The sequence below is a fragment of the Chelonoidis abingdonii genome, chromosome 25 (assembly GCF_003597395.2).
Source record: "Chelonoidis abingdonii isolate Lonesome George chromosome 25, CheloAbing_2.0, whole genome shotgun sequence".
Lineage (NCBI taxonomy): Eukaryota > Metazoa > Chordata > Testudines > Testudinidae > Chelonoidis > Chelonoidis abingdonii.
Genome location: NC_133793.1, coordinates 7,061,836 through 7,084,224, shown reverse-complemented (window position 1 = coordinate 7,084,224; position 22,389 = coordinate 7,061,836). Strand labels below are relative to the sequence as shown.

The window sequence follows — 22,389 nt, the reverse complement described above, 5'->3', positions numbered from 1 at the left end:
GCCTCAGCCTCATCTTGAATGACCCCATCTACTGCCCACCTTTCCCTGCGTTGTAGGAATTCCCCTGCGGTTGCCCCTGCCCATGGGGATCAGAGGGAAATAGATGCCCTGCGGGGGAAGTGTTCATGGCAGCCTCTGCTGCTTCTGCCCCAGGCTCTACAGCAGGATCACACCTGGGCCCGCACGACACCTGCCCTGAGCATTGGCACACAACAAAGTGAAACTGACTAGCTTCTCCCAACAGCTTCCTTCTGGCCCTGGCTTGGCATCACAAGCGCTGTGCTCAGGAGCAGGCAGCACTGGTATCCATCCAGGGGGAGAGAAGGAAACCAGAAGGGGAGGAGGGAGGAAGGGCAAGGAGGAGAGAGAGAAATCAGGAGAGAAAAGGTGAAGAGAGAAGAAAACCCATGGAAAGGAAGAGGGATGCACCAAAGTGCAAGAAGGGAGTGGGAGCTGCATTGGTTGGCGCAGCAGCTGCATGGATTGGGGACTGAATTTGGACCCTCTGTCCACAGACTCACAGGGGCTGTGAGCCTGAAGAAGTGAGAACCACTCAGCATTTGCCAGTGCAGCACCTGCCTCTGCCCAGCTGCAATATCTGCAGCCATAATCGTGGAGGAAGCAGTGTCCGGGTCTCCTGCGGTGGGGAATGAGAAGAGAGGAAGATGGGAACGTCCTGTCCCAAGCACCCTCCCTGCCCGAAGGGAAGAGAAATGGCTGAGCCAAAGAGGGAACGAAGCACAAGGCTGGGGGAGGGGGACAATGGCAGAGATACAGGGCTAGCGGGATGGAAGGCGGTTTAGATGTTTAATGTTGAGGGGAAGATTCTCTCCAATTTATTTGGCTACTGGTCCAATCTTCAGTGGTAATTAGCCAACCTGGTAACTGAAACCCAGATCCATCTCCCTTCCCCCATTTGAAAGACCACAAATGAGACTGGAGGGGGTAAAGGGGGGGGAGGAATTCCCTGACCACTCAAACAGAGAATGTGTTTAACCCCCTATCCAGGGAAGAGAGGAATCTACCCTCTGCACTCATGTAGTCCCCACGTCGGTGTGTGTCCACTGCTCCCCAACAGGGCTGAATCCTTGGCCCCAGAGACCGCACCCTCCCTCTGCAGAAGGAGAGAGGGTGCCTCAGCAACCTGGCCTGCTCCCTCTGGGTCTTCCTCGTGCTGCTCCCCAAACACACCCTGCCCCCAGCCTATTGATCCCAGCCACACGCGCTGCAAAATGCTGAAGCAACACAATGCAAATTCTTTCGCCTCGTGGCCTCTGTTCCGTTCCCATGGAGCCGAGGCAGAGAACAAACAGAACTCATTCTATGTTTTCTCGGCACCTTCTGCCCGATGCCCTTCCCCCTCTTCTTCCTCCCCACCCCTATTCACTCTCCTTCTCCTCTCATCCCCGCATTTGTAATATCCCCATCACTGTAACAGCTTGCTCCCCTTTTCTGGTGACCCAAAGGGACGCCAGCAGAAAAGCTCGTGTTCACGGTCCTGCTGCACCAGCTAAGTGAAACCCTGTTCATGCACACTTTCTCCCACACCCAGCAGGATCTTAGCCAGACATTAACGGAGTGCCCATGACCGCAGCACCTAGGCACCAGAAGAGGAGCTGGCTCCCCTAGAAGCATCACACAGAGCCCCCCAGTGGGAGCATGTCTGATATTCTCAGCTAGGAAGGTAGCAAGGTGACAGATCGCTCACCAGCCTCATGCTCCAGGCCCAGGGATCCAGCTAGGAAGAACTTGAGTCCAGCGAGGGAAGGGATCTGCCTGGAAATTGGTCAGCCTTCATATCCCAGGGGAGTGAGGGGGCCAAAGTTGGTGGTGGACGTTCCCATGTGGGTTGGTTTCTCCCCTCACGGCTCCAAGACTATCCTGGTCCAGTGCCCTTTCAAGAACTGCTGCTCACTTGGAGAGGGGTCGGGTTCACATCACAGCCCTCTGCCCCACTCAGTCACCAAGAAATAATGAAGGTCCCAAGCCAGGCAAGAGAGAGATCCAAGAGGGGCAGAAAGTTTTCCCCCAGAAAGGCCTGACCACCCACCCCATACAGCCAGGTCCAACCACCTTCCCCATACCCATCCCCAGGCCACAGACTGCAAGGCCCTGACACCCCTCTCCCTGCCTTCCCCAAGTCTCACACCAGCTGGCCAGGCTCTTGCCTCCACTCCCCCAGACCAGTTTTATGCCTTGTAAATCTGATTTCCAGATCCTCCCATACTAATGGGAAAACTGGAACCCACTCCTGGTACCTACAATCCCATCCACACCAGTTGACCAGTCCAGTACCACTCAACTTCGCTCTGCATTCATTATTCTGGATGAACCCAGCCAACAGCCCCGCGCAACTCCACACTGCTGTCTGCACCAGGCACTCCCCCAAGTCAGTTACCTACAGAGACCTGCTCGTGGGCCAATCCTCACTTCCAACACTGGACAAGGAGGGCAGCCCTGGCACAGAAAGAGTTTGTCACAATCCTTCCACATTGCAAAGCTTTGTGGGATCATCCCACAGCCAGTCCCAGCCTCCCAGCATTCCCCCTGCAACCTGCACTGCGGAGTTACAATGGCAAGTGGAAACTGGGATGTGCCAGACCCAGGCAAATTCAGATGGTGCGAATGACCGACTGGTGAATGGGTGTTAGAGTCAGTGCTGCGGATGTGTTAGTTTGACCCCCAAGTCCCAGAATTCCAATGGATTCTGGTAGTATCCCACAATGCACTGTGAGGAAAAAAAAAACCAGAATGCACAGAGCCTAGGGGAGGAACATTGCACCATAAGCTATCTGTCCAGAATGTTGTGCGGTTATTTCCAAAAAGCTCAGTGCTGTGTGGATGCAATGATTCACAGGGGAAATGGCTTAAGCCAGCATAAACAAAGAGGTGTGGGTGCCCCCTCTTTTGGGAGAGTTACATCTGTAAAGTTACAGCAGAAAAGCATATACTGAAAAAACCTTCTCAGATAAACAAGCCCTTCCACCTTGCGGGGCCAGATGAGAGGGGTGCAGCAGAGAAAGCAGCTCACAGGAGGGGTAAAGCTAAAACACGAGAGGGGCTGCACTTCAACTGTTAAAAATTTTAATTGATCAGCGAGGGTAATTAACCATGGAAAAACTTCCCAGGGGTGGTGGTGGATTCTCCATCACTTGAAATTTTTAAATCAAGATGGGATGCTCTATTGCAAACTGGAATTAATTCAGGGAAGTCATATGACCCTTCTGGCTTTATAATCTATGATCTTTACACTTACTTCTAGCCACTCAGAATAGAAATCACCCCACAAGAAATGTCCCCTTACTAACGAGTAACCCTCCACTTTTGCACGTTACTGCCAGATTTGGCTTGCAGCCTCTCAGAAGAGAAATACAGGACAATGGAAATACAGCCCAGCCAGCTGAAAACAGCCTGACGAAGAAGAATATCCATTCTGTTAGTCAGTGTAGTTTAGAGTGGTGTTTCTCAACCTCTTCCATGGTGTAACCCTGTCTTACAACAGAAAATAGTTTAGGGAGTCCGCAGGCAGCCACAAAGAAGGGAAGCTATTTGAGAATTCACAATCTAGAGGACAATGCACAACACCAGCAACTCCTGGATTCCAGTCCTGGCTTTGCCACTGACTCCATGTATGACCTTGGGCTGCTCACTTGATCTCTCTGTGCCTCAGTTTCCCCATCTGCAAGACACCAATTTTTCTCCCCTGTGAGTTTGAGAGTTACTGAGTCACTGCTCTATGATGCGAGGAAGTGCTAAGAACTGTTATTCCTCTGGCCTGCCTTTGCTCCCCCAGGTGGCTCCTGGCCCCTCTCTGCGTTCCTTCAAGGTGAGCTCCAAAGAGAAACGATGCTGGGGCTTCTGCTCTTTTTTTGCTTCTTTATGAATGACCATCGAGGGGGAAGGCAGACTCTTTGGGGGTTGTTTGCTTTGGTTAAGACCCATTTAACTTCAACCAATAATTAATGGTTTGGAAAAAGGCAGCCTTTGTTACAGATTCAACAACCCTCCCTCTTCAATTAAGGAGTTAAGGCTCCAGATCAACTTCCCTGAGGCCGCCCAGAGGTGTCCCTGCTAAACCTGACTTGACCTTCCTGATATTTCTAAGGTACAAGCCAAAAACCTCACAAGTCTTCGTTCTCCACAAAGCAGCAGGAAAGGGCACCTCCCCGTTCTTTCTGAGCCCTTTGCAGGTCACCTTTAAGCCATGCCCAGTGGGTAGTTTTGCTTTGTTTTGTCACTCCCATAGCCTGCGCTGAAGGTTTTGAATCCAGGCCCAGTGCATGTTTACCTTGCGGACAGTCTGGCTAGTCCATTCCAGCCACACCTGTGCAACATGCTGACAGTAAAGAAAGAATGAAGCAGAGGGATCAAGTGTTGTCAGACAGTGTGTGATTCCAGCAGGGCCTATCAGCAGGAGCCCCCTTGCCATCCGTGTCTCCCGTAGGGGCAATCCCTCCAAAACACTCTGTCTGAACCAGCAAAGCATTCAGGTGTGAGCAGGGTAGGGTAACACACCCAGACACTGGCTAGAAAATTCACCCACATGGCCAATAGGGGAGACACTCCCCTTCTGGATACATCTTGGGGAATGTTTATGTACATGGGGGAATCCAAACTCTCTCCCTACAAAGACGTTGTAGGGTACAACTGGTGCTCTCTGAGCAACCAGAGCTTTGCCTGGGAGAACTCGATCCTCTGAGCGAAGCAGAGAAATGACAGATGGAAAAGACATACTAGATCCCATCTATGCCCTCTTCCCCTCTTCTCAGCTAATAGAAGGACTGGTCCCAAGAATCACTGCTCTGATGTTTTAACAAAATCTAGTTTTAAAATGCCCCAGTCAGAAGAAGGTTTCTAATCAGAAAAGGGAGGTTCTGGAACAAACCTCCCAATGGGAGTGGGGGGCAAACAACCTGACTAGTTTTAAAGAGGAGCACGATGAGATTATGAACGGGATGACATGATGGAGTTGCTTGAGGTGGCAGGGGACTGGGCTTGAAGGCGTGAGAGATCCCTCCTAGTCCTATGTTCTTGGGTTTGGCAAAAGCCCCCAAAAGTGGGACACTCTTATCTAACGGATCAGAGTGTGCAGAGAAGTGCACACGCTGGAATGGGGGACCGCTTTGCTCTCATAAAGCACAGAATTTGGGATTCTGGGCAGCTCCCAGAGGGTCCTTCCAAGCCAGGTCTCACTCATTGGCCTCCAGGAGACTGGGGCTGCACTGGTATATTGCAGGCATTGTATATTACTGCTCATTTGCTTGGATCACACTTGGGTATGAAATATAAAAAACAGCAAGTGGGAGAGCAGCTCAGTTTGTCAGTCCTCACACACAGGTCTGTTTGGGCCAGATGGTCTTCCCAGTGGGGACTCTCCCTCTTTCAGTGATCATTGGAAGAGGGATAAAGCCCAACTCCCAGACTTTGCATGTGCACGGCACTTCTCTAGGCAGAGCTCTCCCAGCACTGTAAAGAGTGAGGTCTATCACTGCGAGGCAGCGTCAGAAGCAGCACAAGAAGCCACGTTTCCTGGCTAAGCCCACTCTGATCCATTAGACAAGAGTGCCCCACTTCTGGGGGCTTTTGTCAAACCCAGGAACATAAAACTGGCAGGGACTTCCCACACCTTCAAGCTCAGTCCCCTGCCACCTCAAGCAACTCCATCATGTCATCCCGTTCATAACCTCATCGTGCTCCTCTTTAAAACTAGTCAGGTTGTTTGCCCCCCATGATTCCCTTTTCTGACGGTTAGAAATCATCTTCTGATTTCCAGCCTAGATTCCTACTCAAGCGCAGACTGGCTCCCACCCAGCCGCCCCACCCCACTCTCCTGTTACACACACACACACAGGGCTGAGGGAACAATTGCAAATGTAGCAAAAACTAAAAGAATGGCCAGTTTCAGTGTCTGAACCAGGACAAAACTATCACAAGAACTTTAATTTCATAGATTCCCAGCTTGCTCTAGTTCAGCCACTGAAATGATGGGGGAATCTTAGTGGGGGAGGGGGAAACCCTAGGGGGTCTGGTACCTCTGAAACACATGTTCAACTGGCAAGGAATTAAGTCCCCTGTCTCCCCTGATACCCAAATCCAGCAAGGAGGGAGATGGCCCATTCCCCACCCCTGCCCTCACTCTCTGGAGTTCTTAAACTTTTCACACTCTGAATCCAGGGAACCAGAGCAGAGAAAGGAGTGGAATTTGTACCCCCCACAGCCAGCCAACAACAACAGGGCATTGTTCAGAGTTTTACTTTCTGCCTTTATATTGCAGCCTCCTGCAGTGGAGGTGTCTTCCCAGCATGGAACAAGGGGGAAAGCATAAGTCAAAGGAAAACCCACTCCTTCCCCTCCCCACTCCTCATGGTATGGGCTGGACAGAGACCTCGGGAGAGCAAAAATGGAAATCAGTATTGTGCTTAACCAGGGAGAATGAAAAGTCCAAGTAAGAACACTGTGCCTGTAAACAGCTCATTTACAGCAAGTCACTTTCATACAAAGAGCTCAAGACACTTTGCAGACAGTCATTAAACCCGGTGCAGTTTTACAAATAGGGAAACTGAGGCACGAAGAAAGGAAAGCAACTTGATCAAGACCACACAGCAAGGTAATTGGCAAAGGTGGGAATACAACCCAGGAGTTTTGGTTCCCTGACACCTGCTCTAACCACTGAGACCATCGACTAGCTGAGAAGAGAAAAACAAATCGGTAACTAACTCAGTGGATGTTGATTGCACTGACAATGCTGAAAAGCCTGGGTCTCTGAGAGAGCACGGTGAGAATTTCACCAGACCCAAAGCAGATTAGGATCTTTTCAGCTCCAGCGCTCCGAGACCCAGCCCCGATTCACCGTGGCAGAGTCGGCATGTGCACTTGCAGCAGACTGCAAAGCTCCGGGAACCTCAGACCTGCCCAGGCTCCTTCCAGCCTCACTAAAAGAATCCTTGGGTACCTGCACGAAGCCTCCACATCACGCAACGCCAATACAGACACCGCCTCCTACCCACAGCAGCCGAACCTTGGGTACAAGGGCATGGGTACAAGATTTCTGGGCACAGTCCCTCCTATGTGCTCAATTGCCAGTCCCATAGCCTAGGCGCCCATCCTGCCAGCAACAGGCTGCGTGTGGCTCATGACTGAAGAATACGGTTGTACTGTGTGTGAGCCATACCAGCCTTGCTGGAGCTGCCATCAACAGAGTCCCGCCCTCTCCCCCCCACGCCCTGGCTGGGCCCCTGCCTCAGGCTCCTACCTGTCTTCAGCTTCCCTGTGTGGCCAAAATGCCAGAAGGACCTGGCTTTGGCATTCGGGGGGTTCCTCTTGTGGTGCATGTTGCCCATGGTGCCAGCAAGTGCAGGCGGCACGTTCCCTCCCCCTCTCCTGGGTGGACGAAGCACAGGGCGCTACATGACTGCACCAAACAGGCTTCACCTTGGTCTGCTTCCAGCTCCAGAGAGCCGGCGCTCAGCTCCGGTTCTCATCCCTCCAGCAACCATCAAGCCCCAGCCTTCCACAGGCTGTGCTCTCCCTGAGCCCCGGAGCCAATCAAGGCTGACACAGAGGAGGGGCCTCCAGGAGAATAGCTGGGATGGGTTGTCCTCTCTCACCCTCCCTCGCTCTGCGCCTGCAGCTCCGCTGCCTTCTCTCTCTCTGCCCACACCCCACCCCCGCCCTCGCCCCCTCCCCGTCAGGTTGGTTGTAGAGTCCATGGCTCTGCCAGGGAGTGGGATACAAAGTGGGTGATGGCCAGGATTGGCTTTAGGATTCGATGGGCCCACAGTGAGGTGGCTCCTGGGGATCCTGCCCCCAGGCTCATATTACATCTGGGACCGTTCCCCATGAACGTCTCCTCACCCCCATCAGCCAAGGTGGGTCACCGCTCCTGCAATCACACACCCATCCAGGCCACCCTTACTGCTCTAGCGGAAGCGGCAGCAGAGCCAGGTGAGGGCGATAGCAGAAGAGTCCTCAAAAGCAAGTCACTTAGTCTTTCTGTGCCTCAGTTCCTCATCTGTACAATGGGTGCACAGGAGAGCTGAGATGATAAATACATTAAAGGCCGTGAGGTGCTCTGATACTACAGAGATGGGGGCCACATAAGTATCCAAGATAGGCAAACAGGTCTTATACACAGACTCCCAGCTAGGAGAGCACACGTACAGCCCACTTGCCCTCCACAGTCCACTCTTCACATGAAGCTACAGCAATACAACTCGAGGGGGGATCTGATACAGATTAAATGGATGTCACTTTGTGCATGGACACTTACATCACCGTCTGCCTGGCTTATGTCATACAGTGGTGCAAATTAAAACCACTGATCTAGGTTGACAGTGCAATAAGAGTGGCCACACACACAGCTGCACTGGTTTGAATGAACCGATTCAAGAGTTAACCCGGTGCAACCTCCATGCAGACAAGCCCTGAGACAGGAGATTGTGAAGGGCACTAATCCAGGAAAGCAGCATGTCAGATTCAAGGCCTGGCTGAAATGTAGCTTTCTCCTCTTCTTTGAATTTGAAAATGAGATGGCAGCAGGGCAGGGAGGGGTCAGCTGGTCAGAGTCATGGGAACACGAGATGCACTCCCTAAGAACAACGTTTATGTGATTAATCAGACATTCTGCTAAGGAGGAAGGGCAGCTTTGTGGCTAAGGCACGGGCCTGGGAATCAGGAGCTGTAAGTTACATTCCCAAATCTGCCACAGACACTCTGTGCGACCCTGGGAAAATCCCCATTTCTGAGCCTCAGCTCCCTGCAGTTCAATGGAGATAACTCCTCCTTTCTTCCACACACAGCCTGTCTTGCTGACTTAGACGGAAAGTTCTATGGGGCAAGGACCTCGCACTAGGAGGCAGGGACCTTTAGGTGTTGCTGCTGTAATACAAATCACTAACAGCGGCTGCACCCAAAATGTCAGTCTGTGTGGTGGCAGCTCGACCTTGGAAGGTGATGGAGATGCTGAGTATGTGAGAGGATTGGTGGGCAACAGCTCAGCCTCTGTGATCGCATTGCTCGCTACACCCTAGTTTACAACACAGACTTCTCACCAGATTGCAAGGTCACACCAGCTGAGGAGGAGGCGCTCAGGCTGGAGTCACATGCCTGCACCACATTCTTGAGTCTCCATGATGAAAGGGGAAAGGGCTGCCCTGGCCGCTGCCTCTCCCCTGCAGGTTCGCAGGATCTAAAGGAGGTGTCCTCACACAGTGGCAAAAGACAGGAACCTCTCCACTCCAGACTCCCCGCTCTCCACTCCAGAATCCCCCCCTCTCCTCCACATGACACAGTAGGGAACTCTAGAGCAGAGTGCAAAAAGGACGTTGCATGCAACAGATTTTCCACATGACACATTCGCTCCTCTCTTGCCATGAAAAGGACCAGCTTGACTGGATACAGCCTGAATCTTCCCTTCCTGCTCCGAAGACAGAAACCCTTCAGTACCCAGCCCAGGAACATGTGCTCCCCCATGACCCTGAGCCCTTGGCTCAGACACTACACAGCACCCAGACTTCACTGTCTCTGATCACAGTGAGCAGGGGATCGGCTCAGGACCTGCAGATAAAGCTCTGTGGCACCGAAGGTCCCGCAGGAGTGCAGAAGCCTCAGAACCGGACTGAGCCTGTGTTTGCTGGGATTAAGGACAGTGGGGCCCCTGGGTTGGTCTGGTTTATATGCCACATACAGACAATCTGCTGAGCCCAGGGAGCTGCTGACCTCACTAGTTTCAGACTTTGCTGCCTCTATGGCCTCTTCTATCTCAAATGCATGAGTGTCGCTCTTAGTTACAATCCAGATCAGCCAGGAGCCCCACCAGCTACCCACAGAGAGCAGCTCATTACCCAGCTGCTTACTGTTTGCACTGGAACAGACTCTGTCACAAAATCCATGGCAAAGCCCTCAGCACAGTCACGTCTGCACACTAGCTGCAGCTGGCCACGTACATCTCTGCCTTCTGGACTCAGATTTTACCACATTGCACTCCAGAGTCCTCTCAGAACACACTCCAGCAACCCGGAAGCATCACAGACTCTCCCAGCATGTCATCCACACCAAGGAAGCACACTCGCATTGCTACAAAACCAGGTGACAGCAAAGCCAGCAAGGATGGGGATGCAGCGCAAGGGGCCTTTCTGCTTCTAATATGTGTTGTGGAAAAAACTCCCTAGCTATTCATCAAGGGGACCAGATGGTTCAGAGGGTTTGTGACGAGAGCCTTTCACCACTCAATGACCAGTTCAAACACAGCTTGGGTCCCTAGCAGCCAGTAGTTCCCGCTGACGGCAGTTTAGTGGCCTACGTGAGATGAGTTGATGGTCTCAGTCCAGTTCCTGTAAGCGTCCACATCACAGACCTGACACCAACTGGACACCCTGGGAGATGGCCAAAGGACTGAATGGCTCATGAAGATTGAGCTGCCCTCTTCACCCCCACAGCTGTTTCCTTCCAGTCAGAACTGAAGCCCATTGATTGGGCAACGAGCGGGAAAGCTCGCCCCACCAAGCCTAGGCCAGACCAGTTCTGTGGCTAAACAAACATCTTCAGTTCCCAGGACTGCCAATCTGGCACCTTTCCAATCCAAAACTCTGCATCAAAGTGCACAATTTGAGGTTTCAGTACCAGTCCCCCAACCTATAGGGCTCGCTTCCTTACTATGCCGAGAAAGGTTACAATCTCCACAGTCACTGTAGCCTAGTTTTTGCCCCATTATACCAATGAGTCAAAGTCCTACAGTGAAGGGGACCCTTCTCTCTTGGCAGAAGGAGTAGATAAACCAGCCCTATCATTTTCTACCCTGGATATGCCAATGAACAGACACAGAGCATGATCTGGGCTACATCTCTTAAAGGGGAAATGGAACTCAGAGAGAAAAAAGGTAACACAAAAAATGTTTAAGATCCCAAACCTTTAACAGAAAAAAAATAATCAGAAGGGTTTCCACTCATGTCCTGCAAAGCCCGAATCCAGGCCCGCAGGTTTGTGTGTGTGTCTTGCTATGACTGATGGCAGAACTAGCACCCACAGAGTTGGGTTCCCCCCTGCTCCAGCTGAGGTGTTCAGGTGCCCATCACCGTTAGCAGCAGACACACAAAACCCAACGGCACGAACTCCAGTTTGGCAGGTAGACAGTTTGCTTGGCTCTTCATCTTTCCAAGGTTTCTGTTTCTTTAGGTGCTGGAGTCATATCAATGATCATATTGTCTTATGAAATAAAACCGCCCTTATGAAGAGAAACCCGACTCCAGGGAAACAGTTTTATCGGATCTTATGGAACATTATTTGCTAGAGTAATTCTTCCAGTTGTCTCCAGGTGGAATGGCTGTGGCTGGCAGACACACCTCTCTTTGTTTAGCAGAGAAGCTTACAGTTTCCAGCTCAGACCAGCCAGTGGATTCCTGTTGTTCAGATTTTCTGAAATGTCACTCTCTGCTCTCTGCAGATTAACAAATTCATTACCAAACACACCGAAACAATGCCCCTGAATGAGAGATTCAGAGGCAGCATGCAGGAATGTCCACATGGCTGTAGTGCCTTGCTCATTACAGCAGAACTCTGAACCCTTAGCACTAGGATACAACTGCTGCATCTGCAGAGAACTAGGGTGTCTCTTATATTATAGCAATGGATCTAGGAACCTGCAGCATTCAGATTCAACCTCACTATCTCAGCTATTATCACAGAGCAGCATCCATGGACTTTTAGTCCTGACATAGTGCTGTTAAAGTGAGGAGTCTATATGCTGTTGGGCCAAATCAATACAAAAAAAGTAGTAACTGAAAATGTTTGGTATCTCAGGGGTAGCCGTGTTAGTCTGGATCTGTAAAAAGCGACAAAGATTCCTGTGGCACTTTACAGACTAACTGACGTATTGGAGCATAAACTTTCGTGGATGAATACCCACTTCATCGGATGCATGTAGTGGAAATTTCCAGAGGCGGGTATAAATGTGCAGGTAAGAATCAGTCTAGAGATACCGAGGTTAGTTCAATCAGGGAGAATGAGGCCATCTTCTAGCAGTTGAGATGTGAACACCAAGGGAGGAGAAACTGCTTTTGTAGTTGGCTAGCCATTCCCAGTTTTTGTTTAATCCTGAGCCGATGGTGTCAAATCTGAAAATGAACTGAAGCTCAGCAGTTTCTCTTTGGAGTCTGGTCCTGAAGTTTTTTTGCTGCAGGATGGCTACCTTTAAATCTGCTATTGTGTGTCCAGGGAGACTGAAGTGTTCTCTTACAGGTTTTTGTATGTTGCCATTCCTAATATCTGACTTGTGTCCAATTATCCTTTTACGTAGGGACTGTCCAGTTTGGCCGATGTCCATAGCAGAGGGGCACTGCTGGCACATATATCATTAGTGGACGTGTAGGTGAATGAACCAGTGATGCTGTGGCTGATCTGGTTAGGTCCTGTGATGGCATCACTGGTGTAGACATGTGGGCAGAGTTGGCATCGAGGTTTGTTGTATGGACTGGTTCCTGAGTTAGAGTTACTATGGTGCGGTTTGTTTGGAACATCAACTCCTTCATTCTTAAAACCCTTCAGAAATAATATTGTGAAACCAATATCAACCCCCTAAAAGATGGGCCAAAATCACTAGGACATCATTCCTCAATGACGTTCTAGTCAAATGGTCTTCCTGAAATGTGATGCTGGTGCACGTGCACTTTCACAGCAGTACTAAAGGGACACCTTAACTATTGGGGTGGATTTGCAATCACAATTTTTTTTAAATGCTTTTCTTCTTTCTTGTCCCCATGTGAAAAACCCCACCAACCCCTGGAGAAACTGATTACCCACAGGAAACAGTGACTCTGACTACACCCAAAGTACAGTCAAATGCACAAGGGTTCAGTGGTCAGGACACTAGCATGGCACTTGAGAGCAATTCCTTGCTTCATCCTAGATATCTTGTCACTTCATTTCTCCATGCTTCAGCTTCCCAGCTCAAATCTGGGGATAACAGCACTGTCCTATCACACAGCGGTGTTGTGCCGATGAACACATCAAAGACTGTGAAATGCTCAAACACCACAGTAATGGAGGCCACATAAGTACGTAAGATAGATAGATTAGATGGGATCAACAAACTGAATAAAAAGAAATATCATTGGTTCGTCTCATTTCCCGCGATCTCGGGTGTTATTTGTAACAACAGTAGGTAAATTATTTTCAGACAGAAGTGTGGAGATGGAGTCCCTTTAACTAGACTGCATCCTTCTAACACTGTAGTAATCCTAATGGGTTAACTAGACTCACTGTACCTTTCCATACTCCAGGTGCCAACACAGATTCAGTGATAGGATTTACTTCTTTGAGTAAACAGAAGAGAGGAACTTGGCCAAGCAGCTGCATGGAAGATTTTGCTGTTTAAAAGTAACTGTAGGGGTAATAGTACTTGGTAGGGTCAGGGAGGGGCTCCCACAGCACAAGGCCTGAGCTGGTGAAGCAATCAAACGGCAGCAAACAGAGGAGAATGGGGGAAGGAGGTACCTCAAGCCAGGGAGTCAAACACACGAGGTTGCAGGTTTCAAACAAGCAGAAGGAAATACCTTTCCATGCAACACAGGGTTAGCTTGTGAGCTCCTTGCAACCAGGTATCATTGTAGCCAGAGCACAGCAAGATTCTTTCTTTATTTGGTTAAAGTTTGGACATTTTTATGGATAATTAGAACATCCAGGGATACAAAAGAGAGGATTTAAAACAACAACAAAAAACACACTTTTGCAAGGGATCTAATACACTCCTGCTTCAAGGCACAAGGCCACCTCTGACTCAAGGGGCAAGTGGGGGTGGAGGAAGAAAGTTTTCCCATGGGTAGGTGATCCCAGAACTGCCTACTGCAGAATTAATTTCATCTTTCTCTGATGCAGCTCAGCTGGTACCAGCCAGTCAGAAACAGAATATTTGACTAGACAGATCACTGACTTCTCCATTATGGGACTTCCTACATTTTTACATTCCCATTATTTCAGCGCTCAGGCACCCAGCCCTAGTTTATACCCAAATCGTGAACAGAGACCAAAGCTTAGGAGAACTGGATCCTGACCCAGCCCTGACCCATACCTCCCTCGACTTTACTGGAATGATTTGTTAACTCTTCAGACCCTGTACACTTCTGCTGTTTTCTAACATATGTCTGCACCCCCTCCCCAGGGGAGAAGGGCTCTTATCCCAGCGTGGACACAGGAGGAAATGTTTCCACATGCATCCCAGCCACCCCTTCCATAAACAAATCTAAGTCTTCATAACGGGCAAGGACGTGTGATGCAACGGTGAAGAGATTCACAGCCCTGGGTTGCATCTCTGCTGCAGGACATGGTACTTCCCAGGATTCCAGGCTGGTCTTTGGAAGGGCCTGAAGTACCTCCCGAAACCAGAGAAGTATAAAAAGATCAGCAGACACCACCAACAACCTGTACAATCGGAGCCCTAGAGGCCAACCCAGACCAACCCAACTCCAGACTGTTCCTCCAACAGTCCTGGTCCGTCGCCTCCTGCTTGATAACTGGAAAATTCACAGGCTCAGGCAAAACGTATTACTGATAGGTCCGCCCCTGCCATCAGCTAAAGGCAGACCTAGCCTCCATCCCAGTCAGTATTTCAGGCAGTGGCAGCTGAGTGTTACCTGACTCCAGTCCAGGGCACTGCACCCAGTGCACATAAGAAACTAATCAATAACTTAGCACTTTGATAGCTGTCACTCTTTCCATCTTCAAAGCGCTGCCCAAACATTCACTGAAGAATCCACACAGCAGCCCCTCAGTGACATAGAGTAGCGTTTCCCCCCTCATTTTACGGAGGACTACGACATCGAAAAACAGACCGTGACTTGCCCAAGGTCACATAACAAGTCAGTAATGGAGCCAGGCTGCCTAGTTTGCAGCCCAGTGCTTAGTCCTCTGGTCCATGCTGCCTTCATGGCCACATCATTAGAATGCAAATGACAACACAGCTGGGAAAGGAAGGGTTAAACAGGGTGTGGTCCCTTCATGTTTTGCATTTTGGAAGCAAGCATGTTATTAGAACAGACAGAGTGATTTAATCAGGCACGCAAACTGCAATAATTTCATATGCATGTTGTTTCTACCAATCCACACTTCTCTCCCCGTCACACCAAGAAATGGCTGCACTACGGAAACACGGCAAGGAACTCTAAGCACGGTGTACATGCTCCATGGCACAAACATACACTGCCTGCAGCCTCCCACGCAAAAGGGAGATGGTTTCATACTCTAACCGAGCAGAGTAAGGCATGCAGCTAGTTTACAGGTCTCGGGAAGAGGGGCATTTAAAGCAGTTCGAGTGGGCATGGAACAGATACCCAGTTTACACTTGTCAAAGGGCTGGCCAGCGATGCTGGAAGCATAATGCTGGACTCCTAGTTGGCATTAAAAACACACGGCCAGTGTCCATAAGAGAGGTGCATGCCTAGTGGAATGAAAGCCTTTTGTTCTGATCCTGATCTGGCAATGACTGGTTGTATAGGCCCTCTTTTGAAGGTTAGGTATGGAATTGATGCCAGTATTGGTGGGGCACCAAAGTGAGGAATATCACACTGGGTGGACTATTATATTCAGGTTCTTATGTTTAGCCCATCACCATGGTATCTGAGCACCTAGCATTAAGGGAAAGCTGCAGCCAGACATGTCTGACAGGACGTCCTGGTAGCATCTTACAAGACTGTTTGGTGAAAACTTAGCCACCTTCCAAAGATCTCTTTGAAAGAGCAATGTGCATTTCCAGGGCTGTCCCCTCTTATCACAGCTCTCAGTGTGCTCTTGAAAGCAATAACTGACAGACCAGTAAAACAGCAACTGAATGTTGATAAAAACAGCAACTCCCCACATTATGGATACCTGCAAATTAAACTAATTAATGCGCGGCAATGGAGTCAGGATGGTAATACTGGACAATGAATCATGGTGTGAGGCATGCCTCTGGGTGGATTACCACAGGAATCTGGATCCCCTTTTCCAAAACACCAGGCAGAAGTAGGGTGACCAGACAGCACATGTGAAAAATCAGGATGGGGGGGCGGGGGGTAATAGGAGCCTATATAAGAAAAAGGCCCAAAAATCAGGACAGTCCCTATAAAATTGGGACATCTGGTCACCCTAGGCAGAAGAGACTTCATTTTGATGTCCTAACAGGTGGGTGGAGATACTAGTATACACAGGGTCCCTAACACCACATCCCAGCACTGGTAGAATATCTCCAGGTTAGAAGGGACAACACCTCGAGCAGTACTTCACTCTTACTACTTGTATGCCAGGCCATATGCAAATGAAGAAAAGCCATGTTAAAAAGAACAGGACCTCCAGCAATAGAGCATCACCTAGCCGTGAGGGCTGGTAGTGTGTGTATAATCCTGGGATGGAGGGCCGAGCTCCTCATAGCATGGCACTACATAACATCACACACAGGAGCAGTGGAGGGCCTGAGCATAGTATGGGTTCAGCAGCTGTGCCCTCTCCGAGGGATCGTATCCCGCCCTGCAGACGGACAGAGTTGTTGATCTAACAGGCTGTTGCCATTTTCAGCTATGATATTACATCCAGGCTTTGAAGGCCTGCCTCCAGCAGCAGAGCACCATTACCGCTACCCTGAAGTAGTGGGGAGGAATTACATCCAGGTTACTAAGGCCAGCACCTCGGCCTGGCTGGGGATGTTGGCAGTAGGCCACCAGCAAGAGGCCACACCTGGAGCAGCGAAGCTCCTGCAAACACCATGCTGAGGAGGAGGAGGAATCTGGATTTGCTCCAAGTTTCTTCCAGTCTATGTGACCTTCTGACTCAGCAGAGGGAGAACATACCCAGTGAACCGGCAACATCCCTTAGGGCAGGAATGAGATTACACAGGGCGCCTGGCATTCCCGATTACAGGGAACCAGAACGGGCCTGCTGCAATAGCCATAACAAGCGCGAGGGCAACCAGCTGCTACTTCCCTCAAGGCTGGCCACACAGCAGCTCAGGGAGCAGAGGGGAAAGTCTCGGTGGCATGAAGGGAAGGGAGGAGAGACCCAGCCAGCAAACAGCCCCTCACCCAGGATCCCACTCCTCCAGGGCAGCCCCTGCCCTACCTTTGCCCTTCTTGGCTCGCTCCTCCTGCTTCTTTCCCTTAGAGGGCGCCTCCCCCTCCGCGGGGGGCGCCCCATGGTGGGCGTTGGAGCCGCTGCTCTTCTTCCTCCTCCTCTTGCCCCGAAGCCAGCTGAATGCCCAGCGCAGGCTGGAGGAGCCAGACTTGGGCTTCTTCTTCCTCGGGGGCTCCTGCGCGGAAGGCAAGTCCCCTTTCTCCTGCCCGCCGGCGGGGAGCCAGGTGTCCTCAGCCGCCGCAGGTGCCTCCTGCGAGCGCCTCCCGGACATCTCCGGGCAGGGGAGGGTGGGTCGGAGAAAGCCCCGCTTCACGGGGAGAGCTCGCCTTGGCTACGCTCCGCCCGGGGGAGCCACCGCAGGACGCCAGCTCCCCATCCGCGGTGGGGTGAAGCGCCTCCCCTCCCCGTCTCCTGTGCGCCCCAGCCCCCCACTGCCTCTGGATTCCTGGCAGCCGGGCTCCCGCCTCTCCCCTGCCCAGGGCTCCGGGACCCCCCCCGCGCCCCAGCCCAGGCTCCCCGTCCCCCCGGGACTGTTCTCCTGCTCCGGTCCGCTCTGCACAAGGCGCCAAGGAAGCAGCCGGGGAAAGTTTCTCCCGGACGGGCGGGCGTGTGTGGGGCGGGCGGGGCCTGCCGAGCGCGCTGGGGTGTGGAGAGGCTCTGCCCCCGGCCCCTCACTCCGCCTCCTGCCCAGGGCTCCGCGAACGCTCCGCAGAGTGCGCTCCCCACCCCGCGCGGGGCGCACCGGAGAGGGGCCTGGGCTGAACTGCCCATCCCGGCCCGCTGCCAGGGAGCGCGGCGGCAGGTAGCAGCCGGCGGGGGCTAGGGGAATAGGTCGGTGGGACTGGCGGGGGGTGGGCTAGAGGAGGGAGGGGGCTGACCCCAAGGGTAGGGGGTGTGGGGATAGGAAGGGGAGGTGCGTGGGCCAGAGGAGGGCTGTATTGTGGGGGGCAGCGGGGGGCAGGTGAAGGGGGGGTGTTAATCTCCTCCTCCAGGCTGGGGAGGGGCACCATGCTTTCGAGCCAAGCACCCCCTGCTCCGCGGAGGCTCTGAGCCCGGGAGCAGGCTGGGGAGAGAAAGGCCCCATTGTGACTGTCTGATTAGAGGGGAGCGGAGGGGCGAGGATTACACCAGCAGGATGCAGTGCCTGGCTCTGGGCAGGATGTAATTTCCTCCCCCCAGCCCCAGCTTTCTCCCTTCCCTTCTGCCTCCCCACGCGCTTGCCGTGGTGGGGGTTTGGAGGAGGAGGTGTCTGCATTGAGAATAGGCCCGTTTGATTACGGGGTCATCTTTAAACGAAATACTCATCGCTTTTTATTGAACTTTTTCCCTTTGCATTATTAAAATTGGCTCTTGAGCCCAATCACATGGGAGCCTGGGGGCATTTCCAGCATCCCTTGTAAAAACCTAATCTCACATTCTAGCTGTGGTGGGTTTGATCAGTTCTTTTAAATCTAAAACCCCAGCAGTCACAGCATTAAAATGGAAGTGAGTGTGGAGTCTGTTGGTTAGAGCTGGCACTCTGAGCTTACATCTGGAGGACTGGGAGTTAGGACTCCTGGGTTCTACTACTGAGGTCATGGACAGGAGTATAGTCTACAGCAAGAGATTGGGTGTTCCATCTAATCTGCTGCCAATCGGGGATATCAGAGCACTCCAAATCCTTCTGTGATCATGGGCAAGTCTGTACCTCAGTTTCACTATCTGAAAGATGGTGAGTAAAAACATTTTAAGCTTCCCAACGCACCTCACAGGGCTGTACAGGATCTTCAGAAGAGGTTCACGTTATATACAATAACATAAAGTCAGTGCGAGGGAATGAGGAGGGAGAGATTACTTCCAATTTCATGACTGTTCTTTCCCCTTTTATTGCAGGCAGCCTGGTACCACACTGGTGCTTTGAACTGAAGTTCTGAAACTTGATGTATCCTGGAAGCAAAGCACAGTCTTATTGTTTCATGAATAATGACAAAGCTAATAAAGGGGACACTTCCTGAGCATAATTGGGGAACTGATAGCCTGGATGTGAGCAGGGTCATTAACCCTCTGTTGGTCATTCATTCCTAGTAAATGCCTTGTGTCAAACTCCTGGTTGTTGTCTATGTCTCAACTGGAAAATAAACAGATATTGGGTCTTTTATTGTTTGATGCAGTTTTATTAGTCTGTGTTTATAAAACAAGTAAATGTAAGATATACTGTGAGAAGAAAAGTTCCACCTCTCAGGTGCAAAAAGCCCACACTTAGCAGAGCAGAGTTTAGACTGGGAGTGGATGGGTCATTGCACAAACTAAAAACTATTTCCCCATGCTAATTTTTCCTCTACTGTTACTCACACCTTCTTGTCAACTGGTTGAAGTGGGCCATTCTGATTATCAGTACAAAAGTTTTTTTTTCTCCTGCTGATAATAGCCCACCTTAATTGATTAGTCTCATTAGAGTTGGCATGGCAACCCCTGTTTTTTCATGTTCTCTGTATATATATATATCTGCCTTTTGCTACTGTATTTTCTGCTGCATGCATCTGATGAAGTGGGTTTAGGCCCATGAAAGCCTATGCCCAAATAAATGTGTTAGTCTCTAAGGTGCCACAAGGACTTCTCATTCTTTTTGCTGATACAGACTAACACGGCTACCACTCTGATACTTAAATTGTGTATGTCTGTCAGTATTATAAGTGGGTGAATCCAAAGCTGGTGTTCAGATACTGTGGTGATGAGAGCCCTATAAATATTTATGGGAGCTAGTGTTTAATCCCAGACAAATTTACAACTCTTATGCATCTACCTATGCATGAGAAACACAAACATTCCCAGACAGACAAAACATTTAGGGGAAGGGGAATGTCAAAGCAGGCTGCCAAAATAGCTGCAGTATGAGTGTTGTGTATGCGAGCCAGGAGGATTGCTTGCATCATCCTCTGCTCTCAGGATTCCATTCAGCTCCTAATGATGCATCCTGAAGCCACTGAAGGAGCTGTTATGCATCTTGTCAGAGCTATTAGTTGGCAGATCTTTGACATGATACATTGTAATGGCTAGCCACACATCCTGTCAGCCTGCAGCTTGCAATGTTATTGTGTTAAAACAAAGGGGTGGGCTGCAAACCTTGCAAGAAAGCAGAAGCTAATTTTCATTGCATCCGAAGAAGTGGGCTGTAGCCCACGAAAGCTTATGCTCAAATAAATTTGTTAGTCTCTAAGGTGCCATAAGGTGCCACAAGTACTCCTTTTCTTTTTGCGGATACAGACTAATACGGCTGCTACTCTGAAACCTAATTTTCTGTGTTACAATGCTATGTGACAAACAAGTTATCCATGTTTAAATTATTGTGCAGATGTATTTTCAAACTGTGGAGGCTGCCTGATTGCTCTTTAAAATGCAATCTTTCTTAGAGGCTCAAAATGGTCTGCCTAAATACTGATGACTTTTGCCAACGTCTAGAAATGGCTAGAAGGATTTTAAACCTCACCCTCTGGAAAGTAGCACCTGTCTGCTAGCGCATGTTTGTCAAGCCCTGCAAATCTGTAGATATCCGTGGACCATTCTTGCACGTTGCTGATCGGATGCGGACACAAATTTTCTATCCACATATATGTTTACTGTATCTATTTCATTCACATGGTCAGTTCTTAGGCTGTGTATTCTGTGATTTGTGTCTTGCTGCTGCTTAACAAATAAACAAAAAGGCTTCTGGACTGGAAACGTGAATACTGACTCTGTATCCTGGATTTCCTCATGAGCAGGGCTCTGATGCCCCAAACATCAATTTTCTTCCACTCACACTGTCTCTCCCCTTAAACTTCTTCACATCTTTACTTAGATCTACACTATGACTGAAGTAAACTATATTTTCTGATTGCTCCTAGTTTTGGCCCTTTCCTCAGCTTGCCTGTTTACTCCATGGCATGTTTAACGTTATCCAGGGGCTACGGTGTCTTTACCCTCATCCTTCAGTAAGGTCCAATGCTGCACCTATCCCCTTTCATCTCTCCTTCCCTTACACCAAAAGGTCTGTGGCCTAGTTACTGACCCCTGCAACACTTGCAATTTGTTCCACCTTAACTACTGTGGTATGAGTGGCAACCTCATCACTATACCCAGACCACTGCACCATGGCTCCACAAGGATGGATTTCCTGGTGAACCTGGCCCCTCCAAGAGCAGCCCAGTCCCAAAGGAAACAATGATTCTATGTGAAATTCACATTTGAGAGAAGCAGCTGTGAGGGACTCTACCCCCAAAGCTTTTGCTGTGGGCCCATGGGAACAAGCCCCACCTTGCACAGATCTGGGGTGTACAAAGCAGAACAAATGTGGTGTTTGTCATGAAACGTGCATGTGACCAATTTAAAAATAACGACTTTGCAGGGGAAAAGCTAATCCCTAATTAGGGCTTTTTTTTTTTTTAAATACTTTCTGCTGCCGGCTCAAACTGCTAATGACTCATGAGTCTTCCAAAAAGTGATGGTATTTTTCACATCTTTTCCCTCCTGAAGTGGCAACTGAACCAGTTTGAAAATATCTTTGCACTCAGTTATGGGGCGTTGCCCAAATAATTATGAAGAGAGAGGCAATAGAATAACAATTAGCCTGCAGGGAAATCTATCCCATTAGATGTGCTAGAGAGGAAAATGAAGGATGAAAACACCCTTTTTTGGATGATTTCTAGAGGGTGACAAAAATTCCCATGTAGTAACTGCAGCCATTACATCAGTCTTATTTTACAGTTATGGCTTGAATCCTATACTATAATAACTGTACCCAGCCCTGTGATTAGTGCTATTCATTGCTGTGCAAGAGACCAAGTGCTGTAAAGGTGTATTCACTTTGTTCAGGCCTTTCCACAAGGGTCAGCTTGGCTCTCCCCCCCTCTCCCCCAAGCTAGTCTATTGTTAATGTCCTACTCAACATTCTCCGTTTATAGTCATGACACTGGTTAGAGAAGTGAACTATAGGTACTGCGGACCTTCTACTGCTGGAGTAGTCAGCACAACACTACAAGAGGACCACTCTTAATCTCCAAAAGAATGCGGGGGGCAACTGCAGTTCTTCCCGCCCTGCTCTGCAGAGTCCCATGAGGATTATCCTGCCTAGTCATTTGCAGTATTTACAAGCGGTGGCTGGAGAGATGGTGTGATGCTGTGGGTTCCACTGCCAGCAATGTACTCATGATACCCAGCTGTGTAATTCATTTTCTGCAGACACAGCCAAGACCATTGCAAGGGTGTCAGAGTGCCTAGAGGAGATCAGTGTCTGGATAAAAAGCAGCTGGCTCAAACTCAACCTAAGCAAGACCAAAATGA

General features: G+C 50.1%; 1 protein-coding gene and 1 long non-coding RNA gene across 3 annotated transcripts in view; one reads left to right on the top strand and one right to left on the bottom strand.

Annotated features, from left to right (window-relative positions):
* The window catches only part of NHSL3 (NHS like 3), a 53,011-nt gene extending 35,491 nt beyond the window's left edge, over positions 1–17,520 (bottom strand). The window contains exon 1 of one of the 2 annotated variants that reach the window (XM_032787767.2): positions 17,080–17,520. In XM_032787767.2, the coding sequence (XP_032643658.1) occupies positions 17,080–17,362 (283 nt within the window). In that variant the 5' untranslated portion in view covers positions 17,363–17,520. Of the gene's footprint in view, positions 1–7,252; positions 7,495–17,079 lie in introns of those variants that run through there. The other variant, XM_032787768.2, reaches the window with a different exon arrangement.
* A 253-nt stretch (positions 17,521–17,773) lies between these two features.
* On the top strand, positions 17,774–19,226 carry LOC116829132 (uncharacterized). The gene is made up of 2 exons (XR_004374684.1): positions 17,774–17,893; positions 18,964–19,226. It is a non-coding gene; the product is annotated as an uncharacterized LOC116829132 (long non-coding RNA).
* Positions 19,227–22,389: the final 3,163 nt, after the last annotated feature.